This window comes from Alligator sinensis, unplaced genomic scaffold (genome assembly GCF_000455745.1).
Source record: "Alligator sinensis unplaced genomic scaffold, ASM45574v1 scaffold907_1, whole genome shotgun sequence".
Classification (NCBI taxonomy): Eukaryota; Metazoa; Chordata; order Crocodylia; family Alligatoridae; genus Alligator; species Alligator sinensis.
Window position 1 is genome coordinate 476,583 of NW_005841925.1, and position 17,190 is coordinate 493,772.

The 17,190-nt window shown below is 45.9% G+C and overlaps 1 protein-coding gene across 2 annotated transcripts in view; it reads right to left on the reverse strand.

The window, feature by feature from the left end:
* Window positions 1-17,190, reverse strand: part of IGHMBP2 (immunoglobulin mu binding protein 2) — a 92,124-nt gene that overhangs the window by 27,833 nt on the left and 47,101 nt on the right. For both annotated transcript variants that reach the window (XM_025198572.1, XM_014517744.2), the window contains 2 exons: window positions 14,282-14,464; window positions 3,166-3,284 (listed from right to left, as the gene is read on the reverse strand). In XM_025198572.1, the coding sequence (XP_025054357.1) occupies window positions 3,166-3,284; window positions 14,282-14,464 (302 nt within the window). The remainder of the gene's footprint in view (window positions 1-3,165; window positions 3,285-14,281; window positions 14,465-17,190) is intronic.

Genomic DNA, 17,190 nt, shown 5'->3' on the forward strand with positions numbered 1-17,190 from the left:
CAGACAGAAAAAAATGACACAGTTATGCCAGCAAAACTTCTGTTGCAGACACAGCTTTGTTTAGTCTCTGCTGTGCAATGGCAAAGGTTCTCGGTATAAAAAAGCCACGGGGATCTTAAAATATAAGGCTACAGTTCAAAATATTACCCTGGGACTTTGGGAATTGATCTCTAAATGAAGATAACTGATTTAGAAAAGTTATCATCAAGTTCTAGGGGTGCACCAATAGAGATTTTGGGGGCTGATACCGATTGCCAATTTTTAAGGAATTATATTGGCAGATACCAATCTGATTTCCGATACAGCTGTGCGCAGCTGGTAAGTCTGTTGTCATGGAAGGGGAGCGGGGAGGTAAGAGGCGTGGGGTGGCAGATCAATGCCCCTGTGGAGAGGGAGGGAGTGGGGTAGGAGAAGATGCTGCCCAGCTGGGCATGGTGGGGCGCAGGACAGAGCAGCAGCTCGTCTGGGGTGGGGGGGCGGTTCCCGCTGCTGTGCACACACCAGCAGGGCACTGGGGGGGGGCAGCATGTGCCCCCCAGATCTGCGTGGGATGGGGAGTCAGGCTGCAGCTGTGAGCTGGAGCTGGGGCTGTGCTGGGCTCTTCTTGGTGAGGGCTAAGCTCGGGGTGGGTGGCAGTGGCGCTGGGAGGGGGGTACGGGGAGTTGCAGCCAGCCCAAATTTTGCTGTAGCCCCCCCATAAACCCTCCTCCCAGTGCCGCTGCCGCCCACCTGGCACAGTCCCAGCTCTTCCCGGCACATGGGTAGAGGTGGGGGTTGAACCAGAGCTGCACTAGGCTGGCAGTGGCAGCGCTGGGAGGGGGGGCTGGAGGGGCTATGGTGAAATTTGGGGTGGCTGCAGCCCCCCCATAACCCGCTCCCAGCACCATTGCTGCCTGCCCCAAGTCCAGCCCCACCGAGAACAGCTTGGCACAGCCCTGACTCCAGCCCGCAGCTACAGCCCACCCACCCTTCCCTGCCCCGCGAACATGCCCCGACCCCAGGATGAGCCATGGCTCCATCCTGCCCTGCCCTGCCCGGGCAGCACCTGCCCCAGCCCCACTCCCTCCCTCACCGTGGGGGCGTCGATCTGCCCCCCTGCCCCCACATCCCTTCCCTCCCCATTCCCCTTCTACCACCATGGACTTACCATAAAGACTTACCAGCTCCACTCAGCTCTCCAGCTGCTGGGCTGTGCTTCTCACTGCCTGCCTGCTGCGCTGCAGCTGCATGCACGCACAAGCATTTATCAGCCAAATTATCAGCAGCATTGGGCCAATTTCCAATACAGCCACTTTTTTTTATATCAGTGCCGATCCAATACTGGACCCATGTATTGGTGCACCTCTATTAAGTTCTGCTCTGTCTTGCAAGTTGGTTGCCCAACTATGAAAATGGCAACAGATGTTATCATATGGCTGTTATAAGTGTGCACTGTCTTGTGCATCAGAGCGCCTACTTAAGCCTTATTCCATCAAAGTCAGTATGAATCTTTTCAGTGGTGCATCACACCCTAGAGGGAAAAACAGCTTGTAGGCTAGGAGCAGAACTGGGTGGGGAAGGAGACCATCATTTGGTTCCTGTTTCTGTCAGACTCCTGATGTGACCTTGGGCAAGTTTAGTTCTCTGTTCTCCATCTACAAAATGGGGCTAAAAAACCTCCCCCTCAAACACAGTGCATGTCCTTATCTATGGAAGGGCTGTCTCTTACTGTGACCTACCACAATGGGAGGAATGGTTCAGGCTGGGACCTTCTATGAGCTACCATAATAAAAAATATTATGCAACATCACTCTTACCAGATGGCTACCAAGCTGGCAGTCCTGCTTGTCACTTCACCGAAGTTAACACATTTGCACACATCAGCTTCTTTTGCAAACAGCTCTCAGTTTTAAAGCTCTCCCTGATGTACTGGGGCAGGTATCCTTCAGAGGAAGCTTCGCATCTCATAGAACACAAAAACAAAGACTATACCCTAGCAAACCCTCCCAATTTCAAAGCACTCCAGCAAATGCAGAGAAACTAGAACAAATTAAGGCCTAGTTAACTGCATTATCCTGACTATTCATTCTCCCTCTAGTTACAAGGACACAGAGAAGGTAGCTTCATCTTTTTTAAATTCTGTTCTTTAGCTCATGGTTTATTACAACTGCTGTGAAGCTCGACATTAAACTCAATTTCCATAATGAAACCTATTTTTTAAGAGAACAAACAGCAGTAAAGTATTTGGTCTGAGGAAGGGAAAAAGATTCATAGACAAAATCTAAGGACTTCAGAAACTGGTCCAGCATACGAAATAAATGAAGCTGACATTCTGTGATAGCCAACCATAATAGTATCTCTTTAAAATAAGGACTCGATCTATTCTACCTGCTTCAAAAGGTATCACCAACAACGTCCATTCTGACTTGGACAATGTAGCTGCTAGAGTGATTGCATCTCCCAGGAAGCAGAAAGGGGCCCCCATGGACAGAGTGTCTGGACTGAAATCCTCTGTCTTAGAGAGTAAGGTACCCACACAAGCCAATCTCCACCATATGCTACAAAGTGCCTTTCCTCTTGGCCTCCAAAAGGCAGCGAGCTACTGGATTTCTTGAGGAAATGCCCTCCAGATAGGTTTCCTGTATGCCCTGGGTAGGCTGCCAGAGAGGTGTTATGGAACATGCCCCCACTCCCCACACATATGCATTGTGAAGTTGATGCCTTAATTTATGATCCACGGGTAGGCAGTAGTACACTTGCAGGAACCTCCTCCCTTTTAAACACTTAGCTATACCTGTCAGGACACCTGCAGGGCAGAGGAGGAGACAACACCTGCCATTCTTTGCTCTGAGGGCATTACATGTAAATGAGACCACCACCCCCACAAATTCTTATCTGTATTGGTGATGGTCCATTGAAGAGCCTTCCTCAGATGTAATTACCACTCTCTGACTGCTGCAACTACAATTTCCTTATCATTTATCCCCCATCATCTACTCAGTGACTTTCCCTTGGCCTCCCATATCAGCCTCTCATAAAGAGATACCTGGTATTATTGCAACTGGCCTTTAATGGGTTCTATGACTTAGTGAGGTGAATGGCCAACAGGACCACAAGTTATAGGACTGGGGATCTGGGAAAACTTATTCCTATCTGCAAATCTAACATCCTATGAAGCCACAGTACCTTGGTTCCCTTTAGACTGCTCATCTTCCACTTCAAGTTCAAATAAACCACAGCCAGCGGTATCTACGAGCAGTAATGGTATCCTAGTCTCTTCAGTAGAAGCAACTCCCGGCAGGTCCCTAATAGGTTGTTTGAAAAAGAGCGAGTTAACAACACTGAAGCAACAAGGAACATTCTGCTTCTGCTTCTGCCCCCCCCAGTGAATAAATTCAGTCCCAGGGGTGAGAGAGAGGAACTGTTAATAGCACTTCCTATGGACAAGAGTGCAAAAGCAACAGCAAGGCCCACTCAGTGGGCTCAAGTCTCAGAGGCTCTGTATGACGGCTGGTGCAAAAAAGCAATCACAAGACTGGTAGTCCACATCTCCTATACTATAATCTCTACTCTGCTACTGACCTGCTATGTGGCCCTAGAGAGCACAGTTCATTCCCTGCTTTACTTTCTCCATCTTTGTTATAAAATGTCTCCCTGATGCCCTGCTTCTCACCTTAACACTGGGCCTCTTACATGTGTAATCACATGCCTGAATTGTTTGTTGCTTGCAGGCTCATGTTAAGAGTTTGTCGGTCTCAGCAGCTCCTGAATGAACCTATCTAACTCCTTGGCCAGAGTGTGTTGCATGTATTCAGACAGTGCCTGATCTACAGAAGAGAGGGTGCTGTCACAACACGCAGTTTAAGAGCTGAGGCTGTATCGCATGCCACTGCCTGGATTCAATCCCTGGCATTGACCAAGACAGTGGCTGCCTCGCCTGCTTTGTAAAGGAGAAAATGTCAACAATTTCCAAGATAGTATTGTCCTGCAGGGTCAGAAATGTATACCTGATACGAGCAGACATGAATGCTTTGTGTAGGATCTACATTATAACATCCTGTTAAATTACCTCGACAAGCCCCATAGAGGGCATAATGGCCGTTTGATGGCTGGTCCTTCCCAGCCTTCAAAACTTTCTGATTCTGCAATACAACACACCATTTCCCCCCTTTTTTAATGAATGGCAATCACTTTTAATGCCAGTCAAAGTATGGTGTGTGGGATTTCATGTCTCACATAAATAGCTTCAGACAGTAACGACATACAGATCTAGGATTGTACTGCAGCAGCTTTCAGTTTGTAGTGCTGCGAAGAGAAAGAAGTGTCCCTAAAAGCGCTCTATCACAGTTATCAAATCATTGTGCCCCATTAATCAAGGCAGAATGCACGGTACAGGTAACCACAGAGGAATTCAGTTCTCACAACATTTCTACATCTAAGGCAGCTACATCAGAAATTGCATTTTGATATCAAAGACACTTGTTTGTTGCAGTCACAGGCTGCGAACAGACTGCAAGATAGATGCACTGCAGCTGGAAATCAATAGAAGGCTGGGCAGCTCTAAGGCAATTATACAGCAAGTCCGAATGCAGTGGCACTGCAGTGACATCTGATGGTGCAGTTGCCACAAGAGCAAAATCAAGGTTATTCTGATGGCTGCTTGATCCAAGCGTCCCAAACCCAGATATCTCTGCTGGGTGGTGTATCTGCATATAGGAGCAAGAAATCGTTACTGTCCCAAACACTTTACAACCCAAACAGAAGGGACAGACAATAGAGAACAGAAAGGAAGGGTTATCCCCATCTTACGGACAAGCAAACTAACACTGAAGATGCCACTGAAGCCAGGATTTTGCTCAGAGAAGTAACGTGGCTTTCTCAGCATGTCTGAGGAAATCCGTGCAAAGCTAGGAGCTGAACTCAGGATTTCCCGAGTCCCCAGACAAGGCCTTAAATCCCGGCCCTCTGCAAGCCAGTAGCTCCCCAGCTCTGTAAGTGTGTTCTTGTACATTTGTATTCCACCAGTTCACTTTGCCTTCAGTAGACTCTTTAAGGAGATTACTCACTTCATCAACAAAAGAAATCTCCACTCCTGACAAATTCATTCATCTCCTATCTGGAGACAATCCTTTTGTAGCACAAGCCTCTGGATGTACATAAACACAGACACAAGAGTCCACTCAGAAAAATCCCAGCTAAGGTTTTTCCTGGCCCATGAGTCAAACCCAGGCAGAAGCACTAAGTAGGAGGGCAGCCTGATGGAAAACCAGGATGAGGGTTGCGCATCAACCATTAGGTTTCAGTTCTTCCACTGAAAGAAGTGGTTGGCAGGATCTGGCAGAGATTGTCTGCACACCCAATGTGGCCCAGGGCACAGCTCTGAAAGTGCTTGCTTCTTGCAAGCATGCAAGAGGTTTGGGGCAATGGGAAAGGGTTTGGGGCAATCTCTGAAATTACTATCCACAGTCCTTCTCCTCCCACTCCCCATCCCCTCCCAGGTTCTGAGCAAAGATACATCACCATCTCTCACTGAAATATTTCCTCTCCTCAGATCCGGAGGACAGACTTTGCTAAACACAGACATTAAACAGCTAACCAGCTCTTGGTGGACTCTCCATCCTTGCAGGTTTTTAAGACCCGGCTAGACAAAGCTTTGGCTGGGATGATCTAGTAGGGGATGGTCCCGCTTCGAGCAGGCGGTTGGATTAGATGACCTCCTGAGGTCCCTTCCAACCCTCACTTTCTATGTATTCTATATCTGCCCTGCTCTCCCTCAAATTGGCATCTGCTTCCACGTAAACTGAAAGGCTTGCCTCACACAGACAAGGCTATTAAAACGATTCTTTGAGTACTCCTAGCAGGCAAAGAATATACTTGCAGCCTCTTTCTGTTCCCAACAATCTCAAACTTGGGAACGTTTGCTTCAGCAGAATCATCAGCTGCATATATCTTTCAAGAGAGAAATATCACCCTCTTCTGAGACAGGAGAGGTTGCAGCAGCACATGTTGTTACCTTGGGAAAAAAACATCTGTGGTGGTTATTGAAAGGCTTACCTCTGGAGTCAAAGGTGAAGTACCAGTGCTACAAGCAGTCTGGGCTGCAATGAAAGTATCTTTCCCTGCAGTCAAGACAGTCACTGTAGCCAGCACCCCAGGTCTGATGTACAAATACAGTATCCCACTGACTTCTACTCTTCTATGAAAGAAGGTCATATAATCTCCAGCATCTTGTTTACCAAAGAATTAGTGGAACATAGTAACGGTGGGCATAAAGTGCTTCTCGGGGACAGCCTGTGGTTTTGATCCCAGGTCTCTTGATACTTGGGACTTCCACTCCTGGAGCCATGCGATCAGGGGAGAATATTTTCAGTAAGTTTCTAGCCCATCTGATAGCAAAGAAAATCTTGTTAATGTGGTCATAATATAGTCTTAAATCTCAGAATGCAGAGGGCCAACAAAGGGAATCTAAAATGTGCTACGTTTTAAAACTCTCATGGTTTTAAGCCAATTTCATGCTTTCAGAGGCTGTGTCCATATGATTTCCCTCTAACCCCAGGATCATCACAAAATATGCCCCACCTGCTCACACACACCAGAGACCCAGCCATTAGGCAGAGTAGACAGATTGGAGCAGACCTGGGTGCCTGCTCCCCAGCACTACTCTTGGGCTCTTCTAAAAGACAGCCTAAGCATGACTCTTGGGTGCACATCTGGTGCCACCCTGAACCACCTGTTCTGCTCAGCTGTCAATCTCTGGTGCCCTTGTATGCGTGGAGGGTTACTCTGCCTTGTCACTGTCTTCTCAGGGCCAGAAGAGAGGCTATGACATGGCAACAGGAACAGGCTTATTATTTGCAGCCAGTCAGTGGCGATGATACCACTCTCTGGCTTCAGAGATCTCTATGACAGTGGATAGGCATGGGAGCTTCCTCTTACTAGTCCAACTCTCTGGCTTTCTAAGAGTGCTATCACTTGCTGGTAAGACTCAAAGGAAGGTCTGGAAAGAAAGGGTTGTTCCTTAAGAAACTCTAGGACCAAGAAGGGATGCCGGGAGTAGAGAAAGCCTATCCTTTTGATACAACCAACCCCATTTCACTAAAACTCCCCAAAATGTGCAGCATGGGCATGACTGTGAACTATCTTATTATGGCAGTGCCTAACAGCTCTAAGCCAGGATCAGGGCCCCATTATGATAGACACAGAACAATCCGACACAATACAACACAGTACAACACTGGCAGTATCCTACAGGTAAGTAGTCAAACAACCAGAGAGTAGGAGAACAGTACTGATAAGTGAGCTGGCATAGTTTACTGTACTTGCATAACACACCAGCCAATTTTGGAGATCAGGTAGCTTTTAAAGGGGCTGCACTCCAAGTGGCACAGTTCCTTTCAAGAAGCCGGCATTCATTTCCCTGAGCTCCAGGGTTCAGAACCTGGAGTGTGGGCACTCCTATGGCTCCCCTGCTGGGATGCCAGCCTGCTCCATCCAAAGCCATCTCACACCAAGACCTTTCTACAGGGAGGGCCACATTGGGCAGTGCTTTTGCTCTACTCTAGGCATTTCCTGACTGACACAAAATGGTTTAAGTTTCAGCCTTGCCCAGAAAACCACTTCCGTTCACTCTTCTCCACACAGAAACTACTGCCTCCGGTCTGGCTGGAAAGCTTTTCCCAGTAGCTTTCATGCATGCCCACTGGTCCTATCATTTATGCTGTGTTTAAAGTAGCAAACGACAGCTAATTATTGCAGCATAAATATTTCAGGGTTCCTTTTCTTTTTCTGTTTTGCTGCAATGTCTGACTCACAGCAGCAAGCCAAGCCTTCAGATCTTCTCCAACCTACGCCTGGCACCCAAGAAACAGTCACATCAGTTGACTTCATGTACTGCCTGCTACTGCTTGTATGCACCTGATGTGCTCACATTCATTTAATCAATGCAGAGTGGGACTCCATCAGATTGTGATAGGTTGCAAAACTGGGAAGCCCATATGACCTCAGAATCATCTTTGCAAGCAGTCTTCAAATTGTGTGTAAAACTCCCAGACAAAAAACTGAAGTGAGACTGAAAATTGTAAATTTGCATCAAGAAATTGAAGGAAATAGGAAATATTTCTGAAGGGAGGGGATTTGCCTTATTTTAAAATTCAATTAAATTTACTCTTAAAAAACAAGAAAAGCAAGCAAATAAAGACAAAGGATCAAGCTTCCTAACAACCTAAAATCAACCTGAAGCATGAGTTTCAGTTGTTATGGAAAGACAGACTTTCTTCATGGCAAAGGTAATGGTATAGCGCAAGGGTGACCAAGATCTGTCCCAAAGAGATACGTCATCCAGCTTGTGGGGCTTCCTACAGGTCCAGAAATTTGGCAGCATGGCAAGCAGTGGCAGTATTAATTGCTGTATTAATTGCTCGTAATTGCAGAACTGCAGCAAGTAACACTGCCACTACTTGCCATCCTGCCAAATTTCCAGACCTGTGTGGAGCCCTGTGGGCCAGATCCAGAGCGTGGAGGCAAGTCACCTGGCCCATGAAACTGGAAATTTAGTGGCAGGAGAAGTGGCAGTTCTGTGGCTCTAGGAGATGCAGCAATTAATGTTGCTGATGTCTAATTCCAACCCTGTGGGCCAGAGGACACAGCTCCATGCTCTAGATTGGACCTGTGAACCAGCCCCATGTTGCCCATCCAGCCCACAGGCCCCCACTGATTTAGTGGAACATTAACATTGTGTTTTCATACTTTCAAATATTTTGGTGTTTTTAATAAAGGGGTAGAGGCAAAGAAATTTAAGTGAGTTAAGAAGGGATGAAGACTTATTGTACATCAGCTGCTCTGTGGCAATTCCCCATGTGTCTGTACATAATCCACGGTAAATGAAAACTACACTATAGTACCCTAAGCCTGTTTCACTGAGACTGTGAAGAGACCTTGCATTTGTCCTAGGAGAAAGAATTTTGTTCTGGGATCATACAAGTGTGTGTGTCCATTGTCCAAGTCCCTCCAATGTATGCCAGGCAAAATATACTAACACTTTCTCCCCAGCATATGCAGTTGTATGTCTGTACAGTTATTGAAGTTAATTCCAGTCACTGCAGGTTATTTTGCCTGTCAGGCTCTTGCTAGCCACCTCCTGGTGAAGGAGCAGCAATGCAGCTTGGTAGGGTGACACGTAAAGTAAACGCTTGTCGTGTCTGTTCTGATCTGGATCGAACCCTGGGACAATGAGTCTCTGGTCAAATGAGATGTCTGTTTTCAGACTGAGGGACAAACTACATGGCTTAGCTTCCAATTGGCACAGGGTAAGTGCAGGCACACAAAGCAGCTGCTCCATTATAACTCACTATAATTTTTCATTTGCCCTTATCCAAAGGCACTGTCACTATAAGGTAAAATCTGCTGCACCTGTAGCAGCTCCTACTAACTTCTAGCAGCTCCTTTTGTAGTCAATGGGACATGACATGGATACAACAGTTTTTAAAGTCAGGATACTCCCAAACACGTTGCCTGATTTGGCCTCCAAAGTCCCAGTAAATTCTATCCTTGCACACAATTGTACACATGAAATTTCAGGGAGGGTGGTTTAGCTCTGAAAATGCTAACCAGGTAAATGGAGGGGGCATACTTTTGATGGTTAGGTTGCTTCATCTTCACCTGTGTAGCATCTCACAAGGTTTAGTCCAACCAGAAAAGTTTCCAGTATCCCTCTCTATCTTGGGGGAAATGAAGGATGAAATCTTGTCCTTCCCCAGTCTTGCCAGGATGCAGGATAGTTAAATTAATCCAATCAACATTTACCTGAACTTGGGGAAAGTAAAAAGAAAAGCAAAATACCAGATTTAAGAATTTGTCATGATGCCGAGCGCCTGACTGGAGTGGCCTACAGCCCACAGCTTTCAAATATTAACAGACAACAGCTTCCAAAAGCTGTTAGTCCTCTCCTGCTTCCCTGTAGGGTGCTTCTACTTAAAGACTGACACTGTCATTACTGCCAGGCCTAAAGTCTACCTAATTATCCACTACGAAGCAGAGCAAGCCAAATCATATGGCACAGGCCACCAATAATTGTTAGATGGCCTCAGATTTCATAAAGGGACCTGGATTTGTACCAGAACCCTAGATACAAGAGTGTCCATAGGTCCCAAGCCATCCAGTTCCCTAGGACTACCCAGAGAATATCTTGGGCTTTGGGTTGGTTATATGGACTGCCGGTACGGCTTCCCACACCTGTTACGAGCTCCAGCAGGGCTGTTAGCAGATCTGACAGAAGGATTAGGGCTTAGGAGTTTTGCTGTACTTAAGTAAATCTAGTATGCTTATGGCCAATTAAAGGATGCTCTTTTTTCCATTTTTTTATTTTGTAATATTCCACTAATCATAGTGCTTTTCTGCTATCATGTACATATTTTACACTGTGACTAACTCTCCTGTTTGTAGGATCATGGCATCACCCCTCTGTCTGATGTGTGTATTCACTCATTCTTTCAGAAAGATGTTCCCATCATTAAGATAACAAATGGTGGCTCTTATTTAAAAGTGCTACAACATTGAGGAATTTCAGGGCTGCCTTGTATCTGAAATAAGCAAACAAACCCCATTCTCTGGGGAGTTGTGCTGACATCATCAGCACTGATGCTTTAAGGCCTGGACCCCAAAAAGGCTTAATAAATCATTTTACTCACTTGAAGTTAACAGGGTTTCTCATGAAGGAGTAAAGTTACTTACATGCATTTGCAGAAGCATGGTGTAAAAGTGCTTTTGTGAGCTGATAATACAATGAGATGTAAAGCGCAGTGCCTCTGCTGAAACCGCAGAGAGAGAACCACAGATGTCTGTTGTGTGAATGGATAGTGCTGTTAGCAAACCTTGTCTGTGTACTTATACAATAAGCAGCCTCATTAACTAGACAGCATGAGGAGGCAGGCCTTTTACGTCTTCACCAGCAAAGATCAAAATAGTGAAATCTGACAAGTTCTTCCCATGTAAAAGCACCACCTCTTTCAATTAGCTGCCTGCTTAATGGTTTTCCCTTGTTTTCATTTTTTGAAGAGGAGAGGTAGCAGTGCTGTATTTTTTCACATGGAACATATACCTTTTTTCCCGAAAAATCAGCTGCTAGAAAATAGGATGAATGTTTCAAGCAAGGAAATACAGTAACAGTAGCTTCTGCACCAAAAGCCTAGAGCAGGGGCAGGGAAGAGAAGTACACTGCACAAGCTGCACAGGGGACAGTAGAGTGAGCATGTGGGGCTAGCTGCTGGCCACGGATAAATTCTCTTTCCCCACAGTAGGGGCTTCTACTGTAGAAGCTGGTACTGACTTAGCAGGAACCTCTTTTCCAGCACCTCGGGTTCAGCTCTATTGTATTTCTAAACCAGAGCCAAGCCCTAGATGCCAAGGCAGTGAGCCCTGCTGAATCAGTTGGGTAGGCCCTCCGCTAACTAAGATAAGGCCCCCAACTGACCTGGCAGGTGCTGCTAGCAGCCCACCCTGCTTGAGAAGAGAAGAGGGGATCAGTCAATTTGGCTTAATCAGCAGCATATGGGGTGTCTTGTAGCTAAGGGGTTAACAGCAGCCACAATGTTTTGGTCGCCTGAGACTGTGGCTCCCTGTGTTTTCTCTCAAAAAATACCATACTTACTAGTATTTTTAAGGAAAGATTTTTTTTTCTTCATTCTGGCTTTCAAAAATGAAGCGCATATTTTATTCAGGAAGGGGTTGCATCTGAGAAAATGCAGTATTTTGTGTGCATGTACCTGCAAACAATTTGTTAAATTAAATGGAAAAGCAAAAAGCCCAGTGCACAAGAGCAATTCGAGGCACAGGACTTGTTGATAGACCTTAAACCTCTGCTCCTGGAACCATATCCACACTCATCACACAGTCCCTTTCATATCAATTATGAGCTCTGTACAAGGTCTGCCTGTGCAATCCTGGTTGAAGGACTGTAGCAGGGGATGTGCCCTCTATCTGGGATCTCTTGAGTGTATATTAACAACTTTTTATAGAAGCAGAACACTGGCTGCCATGGTCCTCCTGCTTTACCTGTGACAGATTAGGGTGTTATGCCTTGTGTTGTGTCAGGGTTAAAGGTAGTTTTGTGAAGAGTTTAGATTATGGATTTGTACAGGATGGTTTTGTATAGGGATGATCCTGCCTCAGGTAGACGGTTGGACTAGATGGCCTCTGGAGGACTCTTCCAGTCCTACTTCTCTACGATTCTAGGACTGTAGCTCCAAGGTTTTTTTATTTTGTTAGTTATTTAGGCATAGTATGTAATATGCTAGCTAAGGATCCAGAGAGTCTTTCCATAGACAGCAATGCGTGCTGAATTGGACCCTTAGTGTCCTGGCATTGGTAACATTTTTCTTCATTCACAGCAACAACTCATTTTAATTGATGGCAGTTTCATACTTCATGCTATTTTTATACTATTCTCACACAGCATGTCATTGACACAAACATGAGTATTATGGAGTGAGATAATCTCTCAAGTGATTTAAACCTAAAATGTGATCTACCATAAAGCTGTCATTCTCTGTTAGATATGTTTTCCAAATTCTAGATGCCACTTAAAAAAAAAAAAGCCCTTAGTAATTTAAAGCACTCCATGTTCACAGCCCTAGAGTATTTTATGCTTGCACAGCTCTGACCAAAGGAACATGAGTTACTCAGTTAACTTTATTCCCAGAGGTAATCTTAAAGGTTCCAGTTAGTGCTGACTGTGGTGGATGTTGGTGAACACTTGATATAAATGAGGCAGTAGCCCCTCCTGCTAAATTACAAAGGGAAAAGGGAAATCATCACAAACAACTGACCCAACAGGCCTGAAATATATAAGCATAAATTGATCATGTCACTCAGTATACCACCTTGGGAGCAGGAAGATTTGGGTGTGGGAAGGCGAGGGGGTGCACAGGAACTTTTAGTTCATCTTTGGAATGATTTTCAAAGCTGCTCACGTGCAAGTTTCTTTTTCAGGTGACAGAGTTTGCAGTAAAGATTTTCAAAGCTGGTTCCTCGTAGGTTTTATCATTCTCAAAGGAAATAAAGAAACCTCACTAACCCTACCTAACAATAACTTGGAAAAAAACCCTCAAGATTTCCCATTAATACCAGTGATGAGCTCCTTCCAGGAACTCCGGCCAAATTAGACTGGAAAAACCCTTTGAGGCAGTGTTTGTCTCTTCAACATCTGTACAGCTCCTAGCACAATGGACAGCTCCTTGTGCCTGCTTTCATCCTGATGCTGATTGGACCTTCTAGATGGTAGCACAGAGTAAATATTTAGAATACCTACTACTGATTAAGTATTGGGAAAATAGTCAATCTTTGAAGTGACATCCTTACTGCATTAATGCAGAGACCGTGGTTAAAGTACTGGATTGGTGTTTAGGAGATCTCTGTTAAATTCCCTGCTCTGTGCTACAGAATTCCTATGGGACCTCAGTTATTAAATTGTTCTCTGCTTCTGTGCTTCCCCTCTGAAAGGAACAATAATACTTCCTTTTCCCAACCCTTTGTTTTGTCTGTTTAAATTGGTAGCTCTTCAGATAGAGACTGCATACTATTATTATTTGTTGTTTAATATAAAGGGAGTACTTACAAGTCTCTATTCGGGACCAGGAATGTAGACAGGATCTGGGCCCAGCACTGGGCACTCTACAAACACAGGACAAAAAGTGCTTGTATTGTATGTATACTGTCTTGCACAGTGAAGCCCCATTCTCTACTGGAGCCTAATGTGCTGTAAAGCAAACGTAATAATTCACTAAGGGAGCGATCTTGCCTCTTCACTAAAATCAATCATAAAAACCTCCCTCAAGTCTGGGAAGCAGGATCAGCCCCAAAATGAAGACTCTGAAAGACTTGACAGGCAAGCTTAAAACAAAAATCCCCTTTTTGAAAATCCATTTATAGATCTGTCTCAATAGGTGGTGTGAGCTGGTAAATGTTCAGTGCTCTCTGGTCTGAGCAGGAGTTTTGTTTCAGGTGGCTGTGCACCAGGCCTTCCCAGATTATAACTAGTTGCAGGAGAACTTCTCTCCCCCCACACCTCCCCTTTGCAAACAAAGCAGCAAACATAACACAGTCCTATGGGCTTCCATTCCATAAGCAGCATGAGAGAAAACAAAATCAATGTTTGCAAAATGAAATCAAGACAAAATTGAATGGTTAAAACAAGAGTCTACTGCAAACAGAGTAAAAATTGCAAGCTGGCATAAACATGAACTGACAAAGTCCCTTTTATACCGCAACTTTGTTAAAGGGGAGGAAGAGAATAAGGCAGGTCACTTACTTCAGCAAATGATGAGCCACAGAAGGGTGAGCTGTGAGTCGGCCACCATACATTTCTGTGGAAGCCCACTGCATTATGGCTTGATGCATCCGATATTGCACAGTCAGCATCCTCACGATGCTCTCGCCATATTTCTGAATTAGACGCTCCATTAAACTGAGAGAAAGACCTTTGGCGGCAGCCCTGCATCAAAGGAATAATTAACAAGACACACTGAACAGCAGAAGAGAACAAGGCTGTATTTATTTCAAGCAAGGGTGTCAGCCATACAGCCCACAAGCTGGATCTGGCCTGCCGAGGTGGACCATCTGGTCTGTGGGGCTTTTCGCTACAGCTGCCAGTAGCGAAGGAGTTAATGCTACAGCAGGGATCAGCAACATATGGCCCACAGGCCAGATCCAGCCCATGGGGCCACTGGGCCCAGCCATGCATGTGTCCATGCCCATGCCCACACTGGGGCTGGGCATCAAGGGGCTGCGCTAAGGCTAGGCACTTTCCAGCTGTGCCTGCACCACTGCTGCTTCTCTCTACCCTCCCAATTCTGGTCTGACATGGGCTGAGTGGTTTCAGCATGTCAGCAGCAGGGGGCTTTGTCAACGCTGTGCTAAAGCCAGGCATCTAGGGAGCTGCACCTATGAAGCTGCTGCTTCCCCCGGCTCCCTGCTTCCTGGCTGCAGTACAGGTGCAGCTTCCAGATGATGGGAAGTTACACCAGGGCTAAGCAGCTGGAAGCTGTGTTTGCACTGCTGCCACTTGCACTGCTGTGACATAGCCAGTGGAGGGAGAGGGAAGAAGCGGCAGCAGTGCAGTTGGAGTTTGCAGATACCTGGTCCCAGCTCAGCTTCCCACTGGCTGGAAGTTGCACCTGTGCCACAGCTGGGGAGCAGGGGCACAGGGAGAAGCCCTTGTGCTGACCTACCTGGCCCAAGCTGGGTCAGAGGCAGGTTGTTCCAGCCCATGGTTTGTAAAAGGTTGCTGGCCCCTGCACTAGACTGTGGACATATCTTTAGATATGGTTCGGAGCCTTCTCTCTCCTACCACTCGAGGGGTATTAAGTGGAGGTGACTACATTAGTTCCTTCACTGCTGGTGAGAAGCTGAATCTGGACATGGGTCATCCAGTCCGCAAGAGGCCTTGCGGTTTGGATGAGGCCAATGGGGCCAAATACATTTGACAATTCTGGTTTAAAGATTGTGAAAGAGATGTCACCATCTCAACCACCACTTTTCCAGTCCCCCTCATTCTTAAGAGATCTCATTTCAGCTGGAGCTTCACGACTCCAAACACAATAGCATAAGTGGTAATGCCCTCCCAGCTTCCCAGGAGCCCAGGCCCACGCTCTAGCTGTAGACAGCACTGTCTGTGTGTGCCTGTTTTACACTCAGTCCCTGCTGAAAGAAAGCCCAAGTTCTTTCATTGTTCTGATGGCTTATTCTAACTTCATTTTAAATCATCTTCACAAGATTATGCCACCTGCACCTATTTCTGTTTCTCTGATACGACAGTCACCTCTGAGGAAAACGTATTTAGACTATAAAACTCTTTGAGGTAGGAAAAGTCTATTTGTTCTCTATCAGTATTGCTCCTATAACGGGTTCCTGGTTTCTGACAGCATTCCTAGGTATTACCCCAAAACAAAAAGGAAAAACTGCATGGTGCTCAGTAAAGCTACCTCCCCAGTTATTAACTCCCACAACATGACTGCGATTAAATAAGGGACAGATAAGTACTATGTTATTTTGTGAAACAGTAATATGCATTTTTGTTTGCCAGACTATCTAGTCATTACATGCGAGAAACATAGCAAGATGGAAACTGCAGATGAATTAGCATTGCACAGTAGAAGCCTCAAGGTGGATTTAATTGGCAAGAAAAAAAGTCTGATCAGGCTCTCCTCCTTTTCTGGTCACATAATAGGGCATGAGGAGAAGTTCTCTGAAAGTTAAGGCTTCATAATTTGGAGCAAGCAGAAGAAAAATATTTTTGTAGTCAACACTCAGGGGTCAGAGCTAGATCTTTAAAGGACTCACTAATTTTTTGACCATTAACAATGTTTGCAGCCAAGCAAGTAGGAAGTCTGGAAGGGAGGAGTGATGACATTCTAGAGACAGAACATATGTTGAGAGTTTGGAGGAGGCCAGAGGGTATCCCACCCATGTCATGGATTACACAGTTCATGCTGCTTTGCTACATCCAACAGAATTAAGTCAAGCACTTCATGCACTGCCCCACAATTCAAACATTGGATCTTAAAGCCTTGGATGGCCAAGCCCCAGCCAGTAGTATAACCACAGATGGGCGAGTAGGGAACAAGCCCCAGGTACTGCCTAAAGGGGATGCCAGAACAGAGCTAAGGGGGTCCCCTCACACTCCCAGCCTCTGTCCCCTCCTCTTCCAACACCCTGTACCTTCTCTGAAGTAGCTCTGGCAGCAGGAAGGGCAGAAAACCAGCAGTAGTGCACGGCCAGTGGTTCATTGCTGCTGGGGGAAGTGTCTTTTATTGCTGTTGAAAGATGGCAGCTTTTTGGCTGCTTGAGATGCATGATAGTGGCAAAAAAAGGTGACATCTCCCCCCGTAGCATCAAACCTCTGGCCACTATAGTATGTACCACCACAGCCCAAAGTGAAGTTCAGGCCAGTTGCACCTCTCCCCAGCAGAAATCAGCTCCCTCTGCAGTCTCTTTTGGTGGGACTGCTTCAGGGTCAGACTGCTGCTGCTGACAAACATCCCAAGTGCCGCATGTCATCCTCAGCCCTCTGAATGCTGTGATCTTAAAAGAGGTAAAAAACCAAAAAGGAATAGTAATGTCATGCACTTCAACCACTTAGGAAAAACGGTAAGTGTGCATTCATGCGCACAGACACACACACAGCAACCCCTTTGGACCAGTCAATAATTTTATTACCAG